General features: G+C 42.4%; 1 protein-coding gene across 1 annotated transcript in view; it reads right to left on the bottom strand.

Moving 5' to 3' along the window:
* The window catches only part of LOC122798558 (nitric oxide synthase, brain-like), a 638,878-nt gene that overhangs the window by 133,610 nt on the left and 491,177 nt on the right, over positions 1 to 14,091 (bottom strand). Inside the window, exon 21 of the mRNA XM_044067612.1 lies at positions 4,698 to 4,908. Within this exon, the coding sequence (XP_043923547.1) occupies positions 4,698 to 4,908 (211 nt within the window). The remainder of the gene's footprint in view (positions 1 to 4,697; positions 4,909 to 14,091) is intronic.

Raw genomic sequence — 14,091 nt, 5'->3', positions numbered from 1 at the left:
AGCCGGGGTAAACCTACGATCTTCCATCCACTCATCAAGATTCCTCTTGAAGAGAGTCAATGTGGGACTCTGCCTAACCTGGACTGGGATTTTATTCCAGAGTGAAGGGAGCCTCTGGGTTATGAATCTGTCCCTCCAGCATGTCCTATTTATTTCAGTGCTGAGGTTCAAGTCTCTCGAGCGTAGCTCGATGGGATTTGGATTTTCTGAGGTGCAGCATGTCCATTAATTCCGGGTTGGACATGGCTTTATATGTCAGGCACAGATCGCCTCTGAGCAGGCGGTATGCCACTGAGTAGAGCTGGAGTTTCTTTAACCGGGCAGCATATGGCATCTAATTGAGCCCTTTGATCCTCTTGGTGAGGTACTTTTGGGGTCTTTCCAGTTGCTGCAGGTGTCTGGTAAGGTACATCCCAAAAGGGGCATTGTACTCAATTATGGGCCTGATGAGGGATGAGTAAAGAGGTACGATGACCTCCCCTGATCTAGATGTGAATCCCTTCATGATTAGGTGGGCTATATAAAATGTTTTTCTAACCACTTTGGCCACGTGGTTGTCAAATGAGAGATTGCTATCAACTTGGGTCCCCAGGTCCCTAATGACTTCTTCTGTACTTAATGGATTACCACCTATGTGGAAATTTGTGGGCACTTTGTTTTTGCCAAAGGGGATGACTATACACTTTTTGGCGTTTAGCTTGAGGCCATGGCTCTGCCACCGGTTGTCTGTTTCTATGAGGCTCTTTTGGAGGATGCTTGTGTCGGCTGGAAAGTTGATTATGGCGCCCAGATTGCAGTCATCTGCGAACTTGGTCAGCCACAATCCTTCTGTGTTGGCCTATACCGCCGAGAAATATATACCGAACAAGAGAGGTCCCAGGACTGAGCCTTGAGGGACGCCACTTGTAACTGGTTTGGAGTCTGACATGGCTCCAGCAATTCTAACCATGTGGGTTCTGTCCTTGAGCCAGTTTGCAACCCATCTAGTGACATAGGGGTTTATATTTAAGCTGGTGAGCTTATCTATAATGCCCGAGTGGGGTATTGTATTGAAGGCTTTTGCGAGGTCCAGGTAGGCTGTGTGGACCACCTTCCCCTCGTCAATGGCCTTGGTGACTGTTTCAAAGAAATCAACCAGGTTTAAGAGGCAGGATCTGCCCTTAACAAAGCCAAACTGGGTAGGATCCAGTGTCTGCAGGTCCCCAATATCTTTATTTATGAGGTCCATGATGATCCTTTCCATAGCTTTGCAGAACAAGCTAGTCAGGCTTATGGGGTGATAGTTTCCAGGATCTGTTGAGGCATCACCTTTGTGGAGAGGGACCACTGTTGCTGTACGCCACTCTTTGGGTACATATCCTGTAGTAAGGCTAAGATTGAACAGTAGTTTTATGTTTGGGTTTAGCTCTTCTTGGAGTTCATGTAGGACGCAGCCCGGGACACCATCTGGTCCCATTGATGCTGTGTTTTTGCTTTGGAGAGGGCGGCTCTTAACTGAGCATCTGAGATGTCAGGGGCAGCACTCTTTGGGGATAGATATTTGCCCTGTTGGTGGGGAGGGGGGGGAGTGTGCACTGAACCTGTCAGCTAGGATGTTGGCAATGTCTGTGGGCTCGGTGTATTTTTGTCATTTTGGACTAATTCTGAGCATATCTGGGAATTCCCACCCAGGTTCCTAACATAACTAAAGAAAGCCTTGTGATTATCCTTAGTGTCCTGTGCAATTTTTCTCTCGAAGCTGGCCTTAGACGATTTTATGAGTGCCCGTAGTTTTGCTAATACTGATCAGAGATGCCTTCCCTTTTGGGATTTTGCTCTATCATGTAGTAGCTTCCTCCTTCTATTGTATAGTTTGTTTATGGCTGGGGTCCACCAGACAGGATGTCTGCCTTTGGAGGATTGGGTCTTGGTTTTATTTGGGATTGCATGATCCATGCATTCCTGAAGGTGTTCATAGAATGCGTTTATAAAGGATTCTGCGGTCTGGGCGTATTTTCCACAGGCCGGGGCTTTGAAGGATTTCGCCTCGGTTTTGAGGCATGTGAAATTTGCTTTAGAGAAGTTTTTCACTGTGGTTTTCTGGGCAGGGGTGGGGTCGGGATGTGAATATCCAGTGAGATTAGTTTATGGTCTGATCTTACCAGTGAGGGATACACTTCTGGTCTGGAGCATAGTGTCCCCATGTTGGTGATGATCAGGTCCAGTATGTTTTCCCCTCTTGTGGGAGTGGTAACAAGTTGTTCCATAGCATTTGAGTTTATAAATTCTAGGAACCTTTGGGCTAGGGTGTTGGAGCTAGAGTAATGCTCCCAGTCTATGTTTGGGTAGTTGAAGTCACCCAATATAATGGTGTTTGGAGAGACCTTCATATTTTCCAGTATTCTCAGGAAGGCCAAGTGGGGTTCCTGTGTTTGGGAGGGTGGTCTGTAGCAGGCTATAAACTGGAAGGCAGTTTTACCCACAGTTAGTTGCACATGGATAGTCTCTGATGCTTCGTGCTGTGCCACCAACCTGGAGGTGTGGGTATCTTTGACGAATATTGATACTCCCCCTCCTTTTGTGGTTCAGTCCAAGTTTTGGGGCCGAAAAGCATGGTATGAGGTATAACCTGGTAGTGCTGGGGTGCTCTCGGCAGCCTTGAACCAGGTTTCTGTTACTGCACAGATATCAATGTTCTCTATGCTAAGGAGAGTTTCGAGTGCGTGCATCTTGAGGTTTAGACTTCTGGCGTTGAGTAGCATTACTCTTAGTTTCTTATCCCTTGTGATACCTATGGAGGTGGGTTTGTCTTTTGAGCCTTGCCTAAAAAAGGCACTATGGGGGTAGCAAGAGCCTTTGCCAATATCCAAAAGCCCAGGGGTGACAGGTGCAAGTCGTCCCTAGCGAAGCATCGTGGCTTGTCGAGCATGTCATCCCAGGCTGACAGGCATTGGATCCCCTTTGAATGACACCAACACTTAAGCCAATTGTTGAAATTGATCATCTTGTCTTCATATTGTGGCATCATTCTTGGTGAGAGTAAGATGCTACTCAAGGTCAGGGTCATACCGGCCTGGGCTACATGCTCAGAGAGCTCCTCTATGTCTCTTTCATGTAGTCCAGGGAGGTACGTCTCAGGTCATTCACACCAGCATGGACAATGACTGAGTCATATTTGTACTTGCCTTGGAGTGACCTGAGTGCTTGTGTTATGTGGCGGTTCCTAGCGCCCGACAGGCAGCTCACCGTGACCTTCTCCTTGTTCAGCCTGGTGAGCGGGGCGTCAGTGTGCCTGACGATAGAGTCACCTATTACAAGTGTATCAGGTGTGTTGTTTAGCCTTAAGGGCTGTGACTGTTTGGCACGCTGGCTTTGTGAGCTATGTGTTGCACGTGTTTTGTTTTGGGGTAGCGGTTGCTTGGGTGTCTGCTTTGGAGGTCTCTGCTGCTTAGGCAGATTTTTATTTAGAGCCTCCGAGTATGTTTTTGTGTGTTTATGTGTTTGGTTTGTTGTCGTGGTAGGTCTATGTGAGACTGGAATTGTAGTGAGTGTGGTTTCCTTCTCCTCCTGACTGGTTACGCCAGTACTGAGTTGAGAGAGCTTAGCCTCCAGTTTGGCTATATGGTTGCATCTCTCACATGTGTTGGAATTTGTTGGGAGGAGGAGAGGGTTGTCTGTGTACATGAGGCAATTGTAACATTGCCTCAAGATTCCCAGATTCACCAGCTGGACCGGAGAGGAGATTGACAACTAACCTTTGGACATGCTAGAATAGTATTGGGAGTTCCTTTATAATTGAAAAAAAGGGCCAATAGGGAACAAGGTACTCAAGGGGAGTTTGTGAGGGTGTAGTGCTTTTAATTTTTTAGAGCTGACTTATATAATTGCTTTAGTGAGCAAGTGCCAGGTAACTTAAATGCAATGTGTTACAGGTAACTTAAATGCAAAAATGACAAACAGTAACTTTCTTTCAAGTGAAACAAGGAAATAAGTACAGTAAGCAATGCAGATATCACTAGGGATCCACAGAAGTGCTAAAAGGCCGTGTTTTAGGTGGAATTAGTGTTTCAGGGAAATAAACAAACAACAAGCATACAAATAAAGCTAGATTCAGCAGGCTTGGATCTAGTCTATGCTACAGCAAACAAGGTGTACCAAATTTCAGTAAGAAACAGGTAGAATATGCAGGCACTATAAGCCTCTAACCAGAAATTCCCTGCTCAGAAGGGCAGAGTCCAGCCTCTCCTCCCACAAGAGTGCAGACCGCAATCCTTCTTAACGTAAAATAACTGGCCTGAAGCCCAAGTGCTTAAACCAGAACTAATACACTTTTAGAATAACAGACACTGAGCTCTCAATCAGCAGTTCCCAACTTAGAAGGATGTAAGCTACCTGTCCTGCCACCACAGTGCAGGCCACAAACCTTCCTAATGTAAAACAACTGGTCTGAAGCCCAAGTGCTTAATCCAAAAGACTTAGAAATGATAGCTACACTTTAATCAAGTTACTACCAGCAGTAATAAATACAACTGAATACTTTAAAGAATGCCTGGATTAGTGCTCAAGTTATACAAACAAAGCTAGATTCAGCAGGCCTGGATCTAGTCTATGCTACTGCAAATGAGGTGTAATTACTTGGATATTTTACTGCATTACAGGCTAGGTACATTTATTTAGCTGTCAGATTCAGGAGAGTACTGTACTCTTGATGCACTTACCCTTTGTCCTGTAGTTAACAACTGCCACTGTGGTGTGTATCTCCCCAGGATACACATCGGGGGAGGAGCTTATTGAGTAGTAACGAGGCTGCAGCAGAGGAAGCTGAGTTAGGAGCAGGGAGGTGGGAACCTGTACAGATGGGAACTCTTCCAAAACTTCAACAATAGTGGGAGAGTTGAACCATTTCCATTCTTCATATTCCTGTGTTCCCTGCACATGGAAGGAAAGAGTATGGAAGGTAATGTTAACAGGCAAACACAGCCAATAAGTTAATTTTAAATACAAAATGAACACTTTATAAGAAATGGAAACAAATACATGTGGGTAGGACAGGCCACAGAAAGCTTATTTTATTTGTTATCGACTTATGTCAATATGATGGCCTTAAACTTCATGCCTAGAGAAGGTGGGATGCATAAAAAGAGATTGCTGCTTACGCTATTTCAAATCATTAAATAGTGACCTACAATAAAACCACATCATGGTAAGATATGGACTATTCTTATTATTATCAGGTTGATGCTTCTCACAGTGCAAGGTATTAAACTAAACTCTGGTACAAAACCACAAACTGACTGAATGTTAAAGTGAAGACTATTAACTAATCAACACACTTCCCTCACTAAATCCCATCCTTAAACATATTGGGAGTGTTCAGAAACATTTAAAACATAAGAGTTACATAAAACAGTGTAATGACCAGTGACGTGCAGCTACCCAGAGATGCACACACACAGTGTGGCAGAAATAGCATGGCATTCATGGTATGAAAATGACTGCAAAATAATCAGAAAAAAAGGTGCTGTTATACTAATGACACAATGCATTTTGAAAGATGTGTAAATCTACTGTAAGAGCCTTTACACTCTTCTGTTTTGAATGTTGGGATTTCTCAGTGTACAGCAGCATCACCTGCACCAATATGTAAAGAATATCAGCAGCCTGAACTGAACAATAAGTGCTAGCGGTCACTCTCAAACATAATGTCCATGATGTTTCATGCCATTGTCCTCCATGGGGCAGACCAGTTTGGCAGTGTGCTAACATACCTTCATCTTCACAACAAGAACACTGTCAAGCATTACCAATTGGACAGAGAAGCCTTACAGGAAATAGTAAACACAAAGGTTCATAAGTTAGTCACTAGCCATGCAGATCAGTGACATGAGGAGTCTAGACCAATTTCCAATTACCCCAAAGATCTGTCTGGTTAAGTGACTTGTTCAAGGCCACAGAGTAGACAAATGAAGACTGAAAGCTGAGGAAGTTAAATCCTGTACCACAAAAAAACAGTTCTTTAACAAGTCATTGCCTGAGAACTGCAGTGAGGTACTTGGGGCTCTAACTGTCAAATATATGCCACATACACACAGACTCAACGGAAATGTATGGACTATCTCTAGGACCATGAAGGATTTTATAGAACTGACCTTCCTTAATACAGGGACCTTGCAGCATCTGACAGGCAGTGTGTTAAAAATTTTGCAGGCATCAGCCTTCCAGGTCCTATACCAGTTAATTGGCACACTGATGAAGCTTGAGAGAGAGAACATACCTAATTTCTATAGACAGGAGAGGAGAGAGCCACCATTATGAAGGCGTTCTATATCGTAGCCCATATCATTAGGTCCTAGAAGCCACTGATTGCACCCAGATTTGATTAAGGCCCCCACCAGCTCCAAATGGCATCCAGTGCAGCATTTGGAAGTGCTTCCAATTCAGCAACTCCCAGGTGGTGTGCAATGCACAGGACATTATATACAATGTATCCATGCAGAACCCAGGCAGCTCACATTATTCTGACATCTGGCATATGTGCACCTCTACCCGCATTTTGTGTGGGATTATTTTGCACAGGATCATGTAACTAATAGATGCACACATTGCCATGTACATTAGGTCAGTGTATACAGTATCCATTTACAGATCCAATGATGTTTCATATACCTTGGAAAAGTGGATGGTGATTCTTACCTTCAAACCCCTGACCATGGCTGATATGGCATACAGTATTGCATATTTACAGACAAATGACATGGTGGCCAGGCATGCACTCTAACTCCTGAATAGATGCTTCCACCATTCGTTTACATTTGGAAGTATCCCATGGTATGCCCCTGAGACCTGCAGTGAGTTATTTGTGGTGTATCGTGTTTCAGAATATGATAGTGTGCAAGCAGATAGAATTTGGGAAAATAGCAGTACTGTCAGTGAGACCTGTAGCAGTAACAAATAATTAGTGGGAATGTTTCATCAGAGGAACTGGCTGCAGCGGCACCCGTATCCAAGATAAAAGTAGGTGCAATAAGTTATGGCACTGGCAAAGAGAAGAATATGGTCAACAACTATCGGCCACAATAAAGACAGCACAAAATAAAACTGATGCATCAATTACGCATTACAGTGCACTGACTGGTCACACTGTGCATCAGTCATTATCTTATCTATTAGCAGTGTCAGTGGCACAAGAGGTAGCAGACTGCCTTTGGTAGAGAAAGCTGTGGGTTCTATTCCCACAACCGTTAGATGCAGTGCAGCATAAGGGGGGAGTGCTGTACTCCTGAGTATGTCATCCTTCGGATGAGATGTTAAACAAAGGACCCCGCGTCTTGATTTGCTGGTAGCTTAGGAGACTGTAAAAGATCCAAAGACACCTACTGAAAAGGCCAAGGGAAGTCCCCCATTGCCCTGGACAAATTTCCCCTGGTAGTATAAGTACCTCCTCGGATCTCTCCTGAAAAAAGGTCACTAGCCTAGTGGGACTAACCCAGTCAGCAAAGGATAAATTAAATACAAAAATCTTACCTATACATGCCACAACACAGTGATCATCATTTGCACAGGTGGGGTGGGGTATAGTGACAAGTGGCATATGGTTAAAGGTCATGGAAGGTGGATGTGGTCATCAGGCAGTTAGCAGGTTGTGGGGAGCCAGAATCATCTAACGGTTGGATGTATCTGGCATGTTACAAGCACTGGTCAGGTGTACCATATGATGTCCTTCCATATCACTGTTGCAATATTCTTTACAATTGGGATCCCCTGCCAAGGGCAGCTTGATTGCCGGCCAGCATACCAAAGCCTTTTGGTTGTAAAGACTACACCATATGTCACACATATTGTCTCTGTGCAGAGAGTAGGGCATAAAAGTGATGTCTGGATGTAACATCATAAGAACTTCTTTGCCGCCAGTCCCAATGCTATCTTTGATTGTCGGTCTGAACGTTTGTTCATCTGCTGATTATAACACTTTCAGATAAGTGCCCTGTTGGGGGGTTTGATTTTATTTACCTTATGTTTGCCTTATAATCTGGTTGTTGATGGGTTTCATGTCATCCAGAAAGGGGAAATGCCAGTTTGGGAGACATATTCCCCATAAAGATCGCTACAAACAGTGTTAGGTCTTTTCAGGCGCTTTTCATGACCATATATCTTGTGAGATTCCCTTAATCAAGGTTCCCTTAATTTGACCTGTTAATAACAGCCTGCATTTAAATTGGAACCTGTGTTCTGAGAGACAGCCTTACAAGACTATCTGCAAATATACAGAGCTGAGTATAGTTTTCTTTATTATAGAGTTTGTTGCTTAGATATCTGTTGTCTCACTGTTCTGAGAGTCTGATCTGCAAATATACAGAGCTGAGTATATTTTTTTGGTTTTATAGTTTATGCTATTAGTGGCTGCTCAAATCTCTGCTGAAACTGTCTTCCCCACCCCCCTTCCTGTTTTTGGTTTGTAATAAGAGGCCTCATGGGATATATGCAAATCACCCTTTAAGGATATTAGGTATTTCAGCTAAATGGCAATTCTGAATGTCCATGACTTTTTTTTTACTTTCATTTTAAGTCTATTTATGGACAATTTTAATAAGAGGAATATTTGACCTTTATGGATATCAGCTGGGTATGACAACCCTGTGTTTCCAAAAGTTAGACATTCCTCTTATGCTGTGCTGATGATGTCATAAGAAGGCAGAAACATGCATGTCCTCAGCTAGAGGGGTTTGGCTTTAATAGCCTGAAATTGTCCATAAATAGATTTAAAAATGAAAGTAAAAGAAAAAGTCATGGACATTCAGAATTGCCATTTAGCTGAAAGACCTGATATCCTTAAAGGGTAATTTGCATATATCCCATGAGGCCTCTTATGCAAGAGGTTTAAGGTACCACACAGTTAGAAGTCTAGTTTTGCTAGATTTTTCTTTTTGTGTTTTTTAACCAGTTGGTTATCTATGTGACCTTTTTACTATTAAGGAACCAAAAAAAAATTCTACTAGAACTACAGCATTCTTAAGATTCCCTCCCTTATTTCAACTTTCCTTTTGGGATATTTCTGATCTGAATGTTCTATTTCTGCCTAAAACTCAAAACTCGGTTGAAACATGGCATAGGAGATTAAAGTGTTTACTGGGCTGTCAAGCAACTGGTCTACTTGTTTTGATATCCACTTTAGTCAGAGAACAAAACAGAGAAGAGGAACTTAGGGTACGGATGTCAGCAGGTTGCCTACCATTGCCTAAGAAACAAAAATTATTGTCTCATCATTCTCAATTTGAAAGTGTTTTGCAAAACAAAGCAAGCTACAGTTCCATTGATTTTTTTGAAAGCAATCACTAGACTACTAAAGATGTAGTATGTTTCATGAAGTGTGTAAATCTTTAAAAAGTGGTTTTTCTTTCTGCAAGCACTTAATCTACACTATTAAATAAAAATAAATTTTTTGACGTAACCACAAATTCACTCTCTAGGGGTATAGTACAGTGGTGTAGGGGCACAAACATAATGTCTACTTTGTAATTTTCAATATTGTGAAATTCAGATTTCAAATGTTTCAGTATTATGATAATTTGTGTTTTTGGTCTTGGTAATATGTAGTTCGGTATTGTGGTTATTCGAGTATTCAAAGTAGATCCCCTTGTACAGAGCCTGTTCTAATTCTACCAAAGTTTCTGGGACTTTGAACCATCATAGTATTTCCTAAATCAACTTTCTTGGGACCTTGTCATATGCTTTTTCCAAGTCTAGGAATTCTCAATTGTACTCTTTCCTCATCTCTAGCTTCTTCTGAACTATCTGTTTCACTGCAAACATCGGGTCAGTTGTGCTGCATCCTGCTCTGAATCTAAACTGCTCATCTCCCATCTTACTTTCTATTACTCTGCATATGCGTTTATCAGTTACCCTCTCCCAAACTTTCATGCAATATGACAGGAATTTGATACCTCTGTACTACCTACAGTCACAGATGTCCCTTTTGTTCTTGAACACTGGCATGCAGTCATCTGGTATACACCTTTCAATCCATCTGTCTATCTATATACTATATACTTATATATATATATATATATATATATATAGAGAGAGAGAGAGAGAGAGAGAGAGAAGAGAAAGATTTTTCCAGTGCTAGGAGCTTCAACAATAAAAACTCCACAGCCTACAAGATTTCCTCATTCTTCTGTACAAACATGTGAATAGCTGCATAGAGACTGCAGTACTTACCAGAAGTAAGCTCAAAGCAAACCCCAAAAAAAGGAACCACAGTGGTGGAATCCTAATCTTAGGGTGTATAATAAAAGGAAAAAGATTATGGCCAAAGTCAGAAAAAGCAACTCTTATAATGACAAGAGTTCACTAATAAAACAACCTTTAAACTAAAAGGATTAATTGTATCCAGCAAGGCCAGTTATGAGGGCAAGATAGCTTCTCAAGCTAGAGACAACCCAAGGCCTTCTACAGCTATGTCTGAAACCTCAAAGGTGACAAGCAACAATATCTTGAACTGGTAGTAAATGGTACCACCTTTACTGAGCAGAGTGGCATAACAAATCTGTTAGCTGACAAATTCAACTCAAACTTCACCCCCCACTTGTCTCCTGCCATCCCTTGTGGACTCCCAACCAGCATAACCCCCAACTATCAGCAGGGAGCAGGTCATATCAGCACTCATTAAGGCTAAAAACACAGGCTACGTACAAAGTAAATGGAGGATGGCAAAAGTTGTCCCCCTTCACGAGGTTTGGACCATCAGCTGACACCAGTAACTACAGACCCATTAGTCTGCTTAGTCTAATAATCAAAGTCATGGAATGAATTATCATGCAAATGATCAGCAAAGACATTGGCAACCTACAGACACTGGACCCATTCCAGTTTTGTTTTGTCAAAGGAAGGTCATGCCGACTTAACCTGGCAGACATCTGTGATAAGATAATCAAGGCAATGGACGAAGGGAAAACAGTGCATACCACCTAGCTAGACGTGGCTATGGCATTCAACATATTATCCCACTTTTGTATTGTGGACAAACTCACCAAACTAGGCATAAATTCATACACGACTCATTGGATTGCCAGCTGACTCACATATAGGACTCAAAATGTTTGGATTGGTGAGACCATCTCCACTGAGAGGCTGCTCAGTACTGGAGTCCCACAGGGCTCAATGCTGGCCCCACTCCTGTTTGGCATCTACTTCTCGGAGGTCAAGGCTAATGTCAAGGTACTGTGGCTTACCGAGTTTGCAGATGACTGAAAATTAGGAACTATCATAAACTTCCCTCTTAACACAACATCCACAAGAGGGTCTAACACAGACAAATGACTGGTGCCAAAATCACAGATGAAAACTTACTCAAAGAAGTGCATTATATTGCCTTTTGGGAAAATGTCTATTCAAGCAACTTACTCCACTTCTAAGACATCACTAAGAGTTGACTTAGTAGTTAGAGATCTGTGAATATATGTAGGCAGTAATCTGGCCTTTGACTAACAGATAGCTAAGGTAGTAAGAAAATGATTCTCTGTTGCCCAGCTTATAAGTATGGGTATGGCATCCAGGTCCAAGGAAGTTATAGTATACTCTACTAGTCCCTCATGAGACCCATCATTAAGTACAGTGCCCCTACAGCATGTACCTGACTAGGCATATGGAACAGTTGGAATGCCCCCGAGGTTCCTGACCATGAGAATCCAGGGTATTAACACACTGTCCTGTACAGATCACCTTACAGCCCTGACTGTATACTTGGTCTCCTACAGGTTGTTGAGAGGCAATCTGTGCTTGGCATGTAAAACATCCTTAGTTCCAGCCCAGACAGAGCCTTTGCACATCCACAAAACAAGCAGCACCAGGAACACTCGGTCCAGGGATTTGAGCATTGCTTGCAACATAAACAGAACATGCTGGAGAGACAAATATGTAACTTAAGGCATGACAATGCTCTGGAATAGGCTCACTATCCGTGTGAGGCAGAGTCCATCCCTAACCCTACTGAAACATAACCTTGATCATTGGATGAGAAACCTTAAATTCATCCCTGGTCTGGCCGCCATGTCTCTTGTAGACAGGGGGTGACAGCAGACAGTCCATAGCTAACATTGGATGAGTAATCATAAATTCATTCTCAGGCTGGCCATCATGCCTCTTTTAGGCAGAGGACAACAGTAAATATTCCTTGACTAACATACTACCCCATATAATTTTTTAGCAAACTCCTAACTAACATACCCCTCCTAACCAATATAACCCTCCTAACAAACATACCTCCCCAATTAAGATACACATATTACCAGGAAATGCAATTAGATTGGGTTATGTGGCTAGGCTTATAAAGGCCATGGTGGTTGTTAACCTAGTATATGCCTATGAACCTGTGAACCTATGCATAATGCAAGTTTGTGTGTGTGTGTGTGTGTGTGTGTGTGTGTGTGTATCCCCCTTATACCACACAAAAAATAAACATCCCTTTCTCTCTTAAACGTCTTCTTAAACTAAAACCTTGCTCTCCTTCTACTAACAACCTCCCACCCCTCTTCCTTAAACTCACAGCTCACTGCATAGCCTATCCTGTCTCTATCTTAATCAAACATTCCATACAAGATTCCACTTTCCCAGATTCCTGAAAATCTTCCTACACCATATCACTATGCAAAGGAGGTAACTCCACAGATCTTTCCAACTATATACCCATTTCAGTTCTCTGTCTACTCTCCAAAATCCTCAAAAAAATTATACATAATCAGCTTCTTAAGTACCTAATTGATGGTGATCTCCTAACCCCTACACAACATGGCTTTAGACCTAATCATAGTACCTCCTTGGCCCTACTCTCCTTCACACATATTGTTGCAGAAGCCATGGACAACAACCATCTAGTATCCTATCTTTTTCTCGACCTTTCCAAAGCTTTCGCTACTGTCTCCCATTCTATGCTTATTGCCAAACTAACTGATCCCAACCTCTCCCCCCCTGCCACTATACACTGATTCTCTACCTATCTCTCAAACAGACTGAAGTCTGTTGGATGGCAATCTGCCTGTTCCCCCTTCCTACATATCCAAACCGGTGTCCCTCAGGGCTCAATCATTGACCTTCTCCTTTTCAGCATCTTCACTAATGACCTACACTCCTCTTGCTCATCTTCTTCCCTCATACAATACGCTGATGATGCTCCTGTCATCTCTCTCTGATAACATCTCTAATCTTCATTCCATCACACAACATACTTTCTCAACTGTTGAAAAATGGCTAGCTGAACACCATCTTATACTAAATCCCAAAAAGACTAAGCTCCTACTTTTCCTTCCCAAATCCCTCTCACATCAGAAATCCTCTTTTACCATTCTCTCTCTCTCAATAAAACCCCGATCACAGCTGATCCCCACACAAAACTACTCAGAACTATAATTGACGAACAGCTAAAATTCAACATCCATATACAACAGTGTATCAAAAAAACAACCAAAAACTAGGCCTTCTCTACTGAAACAAAAATTCTTAGCTCCAAAAACCAGACCATCTCTTGCTCAAGCCTTTCTCCTCCCTTCCCTTCTCTATGCCACTCCTATCCTTACCCATATCCAGACATCACTACTATCCAAACTCGAACAAGCCTGTAACAGCATAGCCAGATTCGTAAGGAACCTACCATAAAATCTCATCAGATTCGCCAGGAACCTACCATAAAATCTCATTATTGTCTTGCCCTGAACCAACTCCAATGGCTTGAATTCCACCAGCTCCTGCTTCTCTCATAGCTGCAGCTCACTCACTCCCTACTAAATAAATCCTTGGCCTGTCCCTCACTCTCTTAAATAGTATCCCACTATACTCCATCTTGCCCACATCATAGCTCAGACCAGAACCTTCTAGATATCTATAAACCTCACAAAAGCACTGGCAAATCCTTTACAGACATTCTGTCTCCCTAGCCTGCAATAGGCTACCCCCTAACATACGCAACATTACTAGCACCACCTGCTTCAAATCTGAAGTAAAAAACTACCTCCTGAACTCAACAACCTGTTCATGCCATAATCCTCCATGAACTCGGGTACCTGTTTCTTACCATAACTTCTCCAATTCTATGTTTTAACCTATGTCTTACCCAAAAGT

The sequence above is a fragment of the Protopterus annectens genome, chromosome 3.part1, assembly GCF_019279795.1.
Source record: "Protopterus annectens isolate FY-2018-M chromosome 3.part1, PAN1.0, whole genome shotgun sequence".
Taxonomy (NCBI): domain Eukaryota; kingdom Metazoa; phylum Chordata; order Ceratodontiformes; family Protopteridae; genus Protopterus; species Protopterus annectens.
This window is presented reverse-complemented; position numbering and strand designations above follow the sequence as displayed.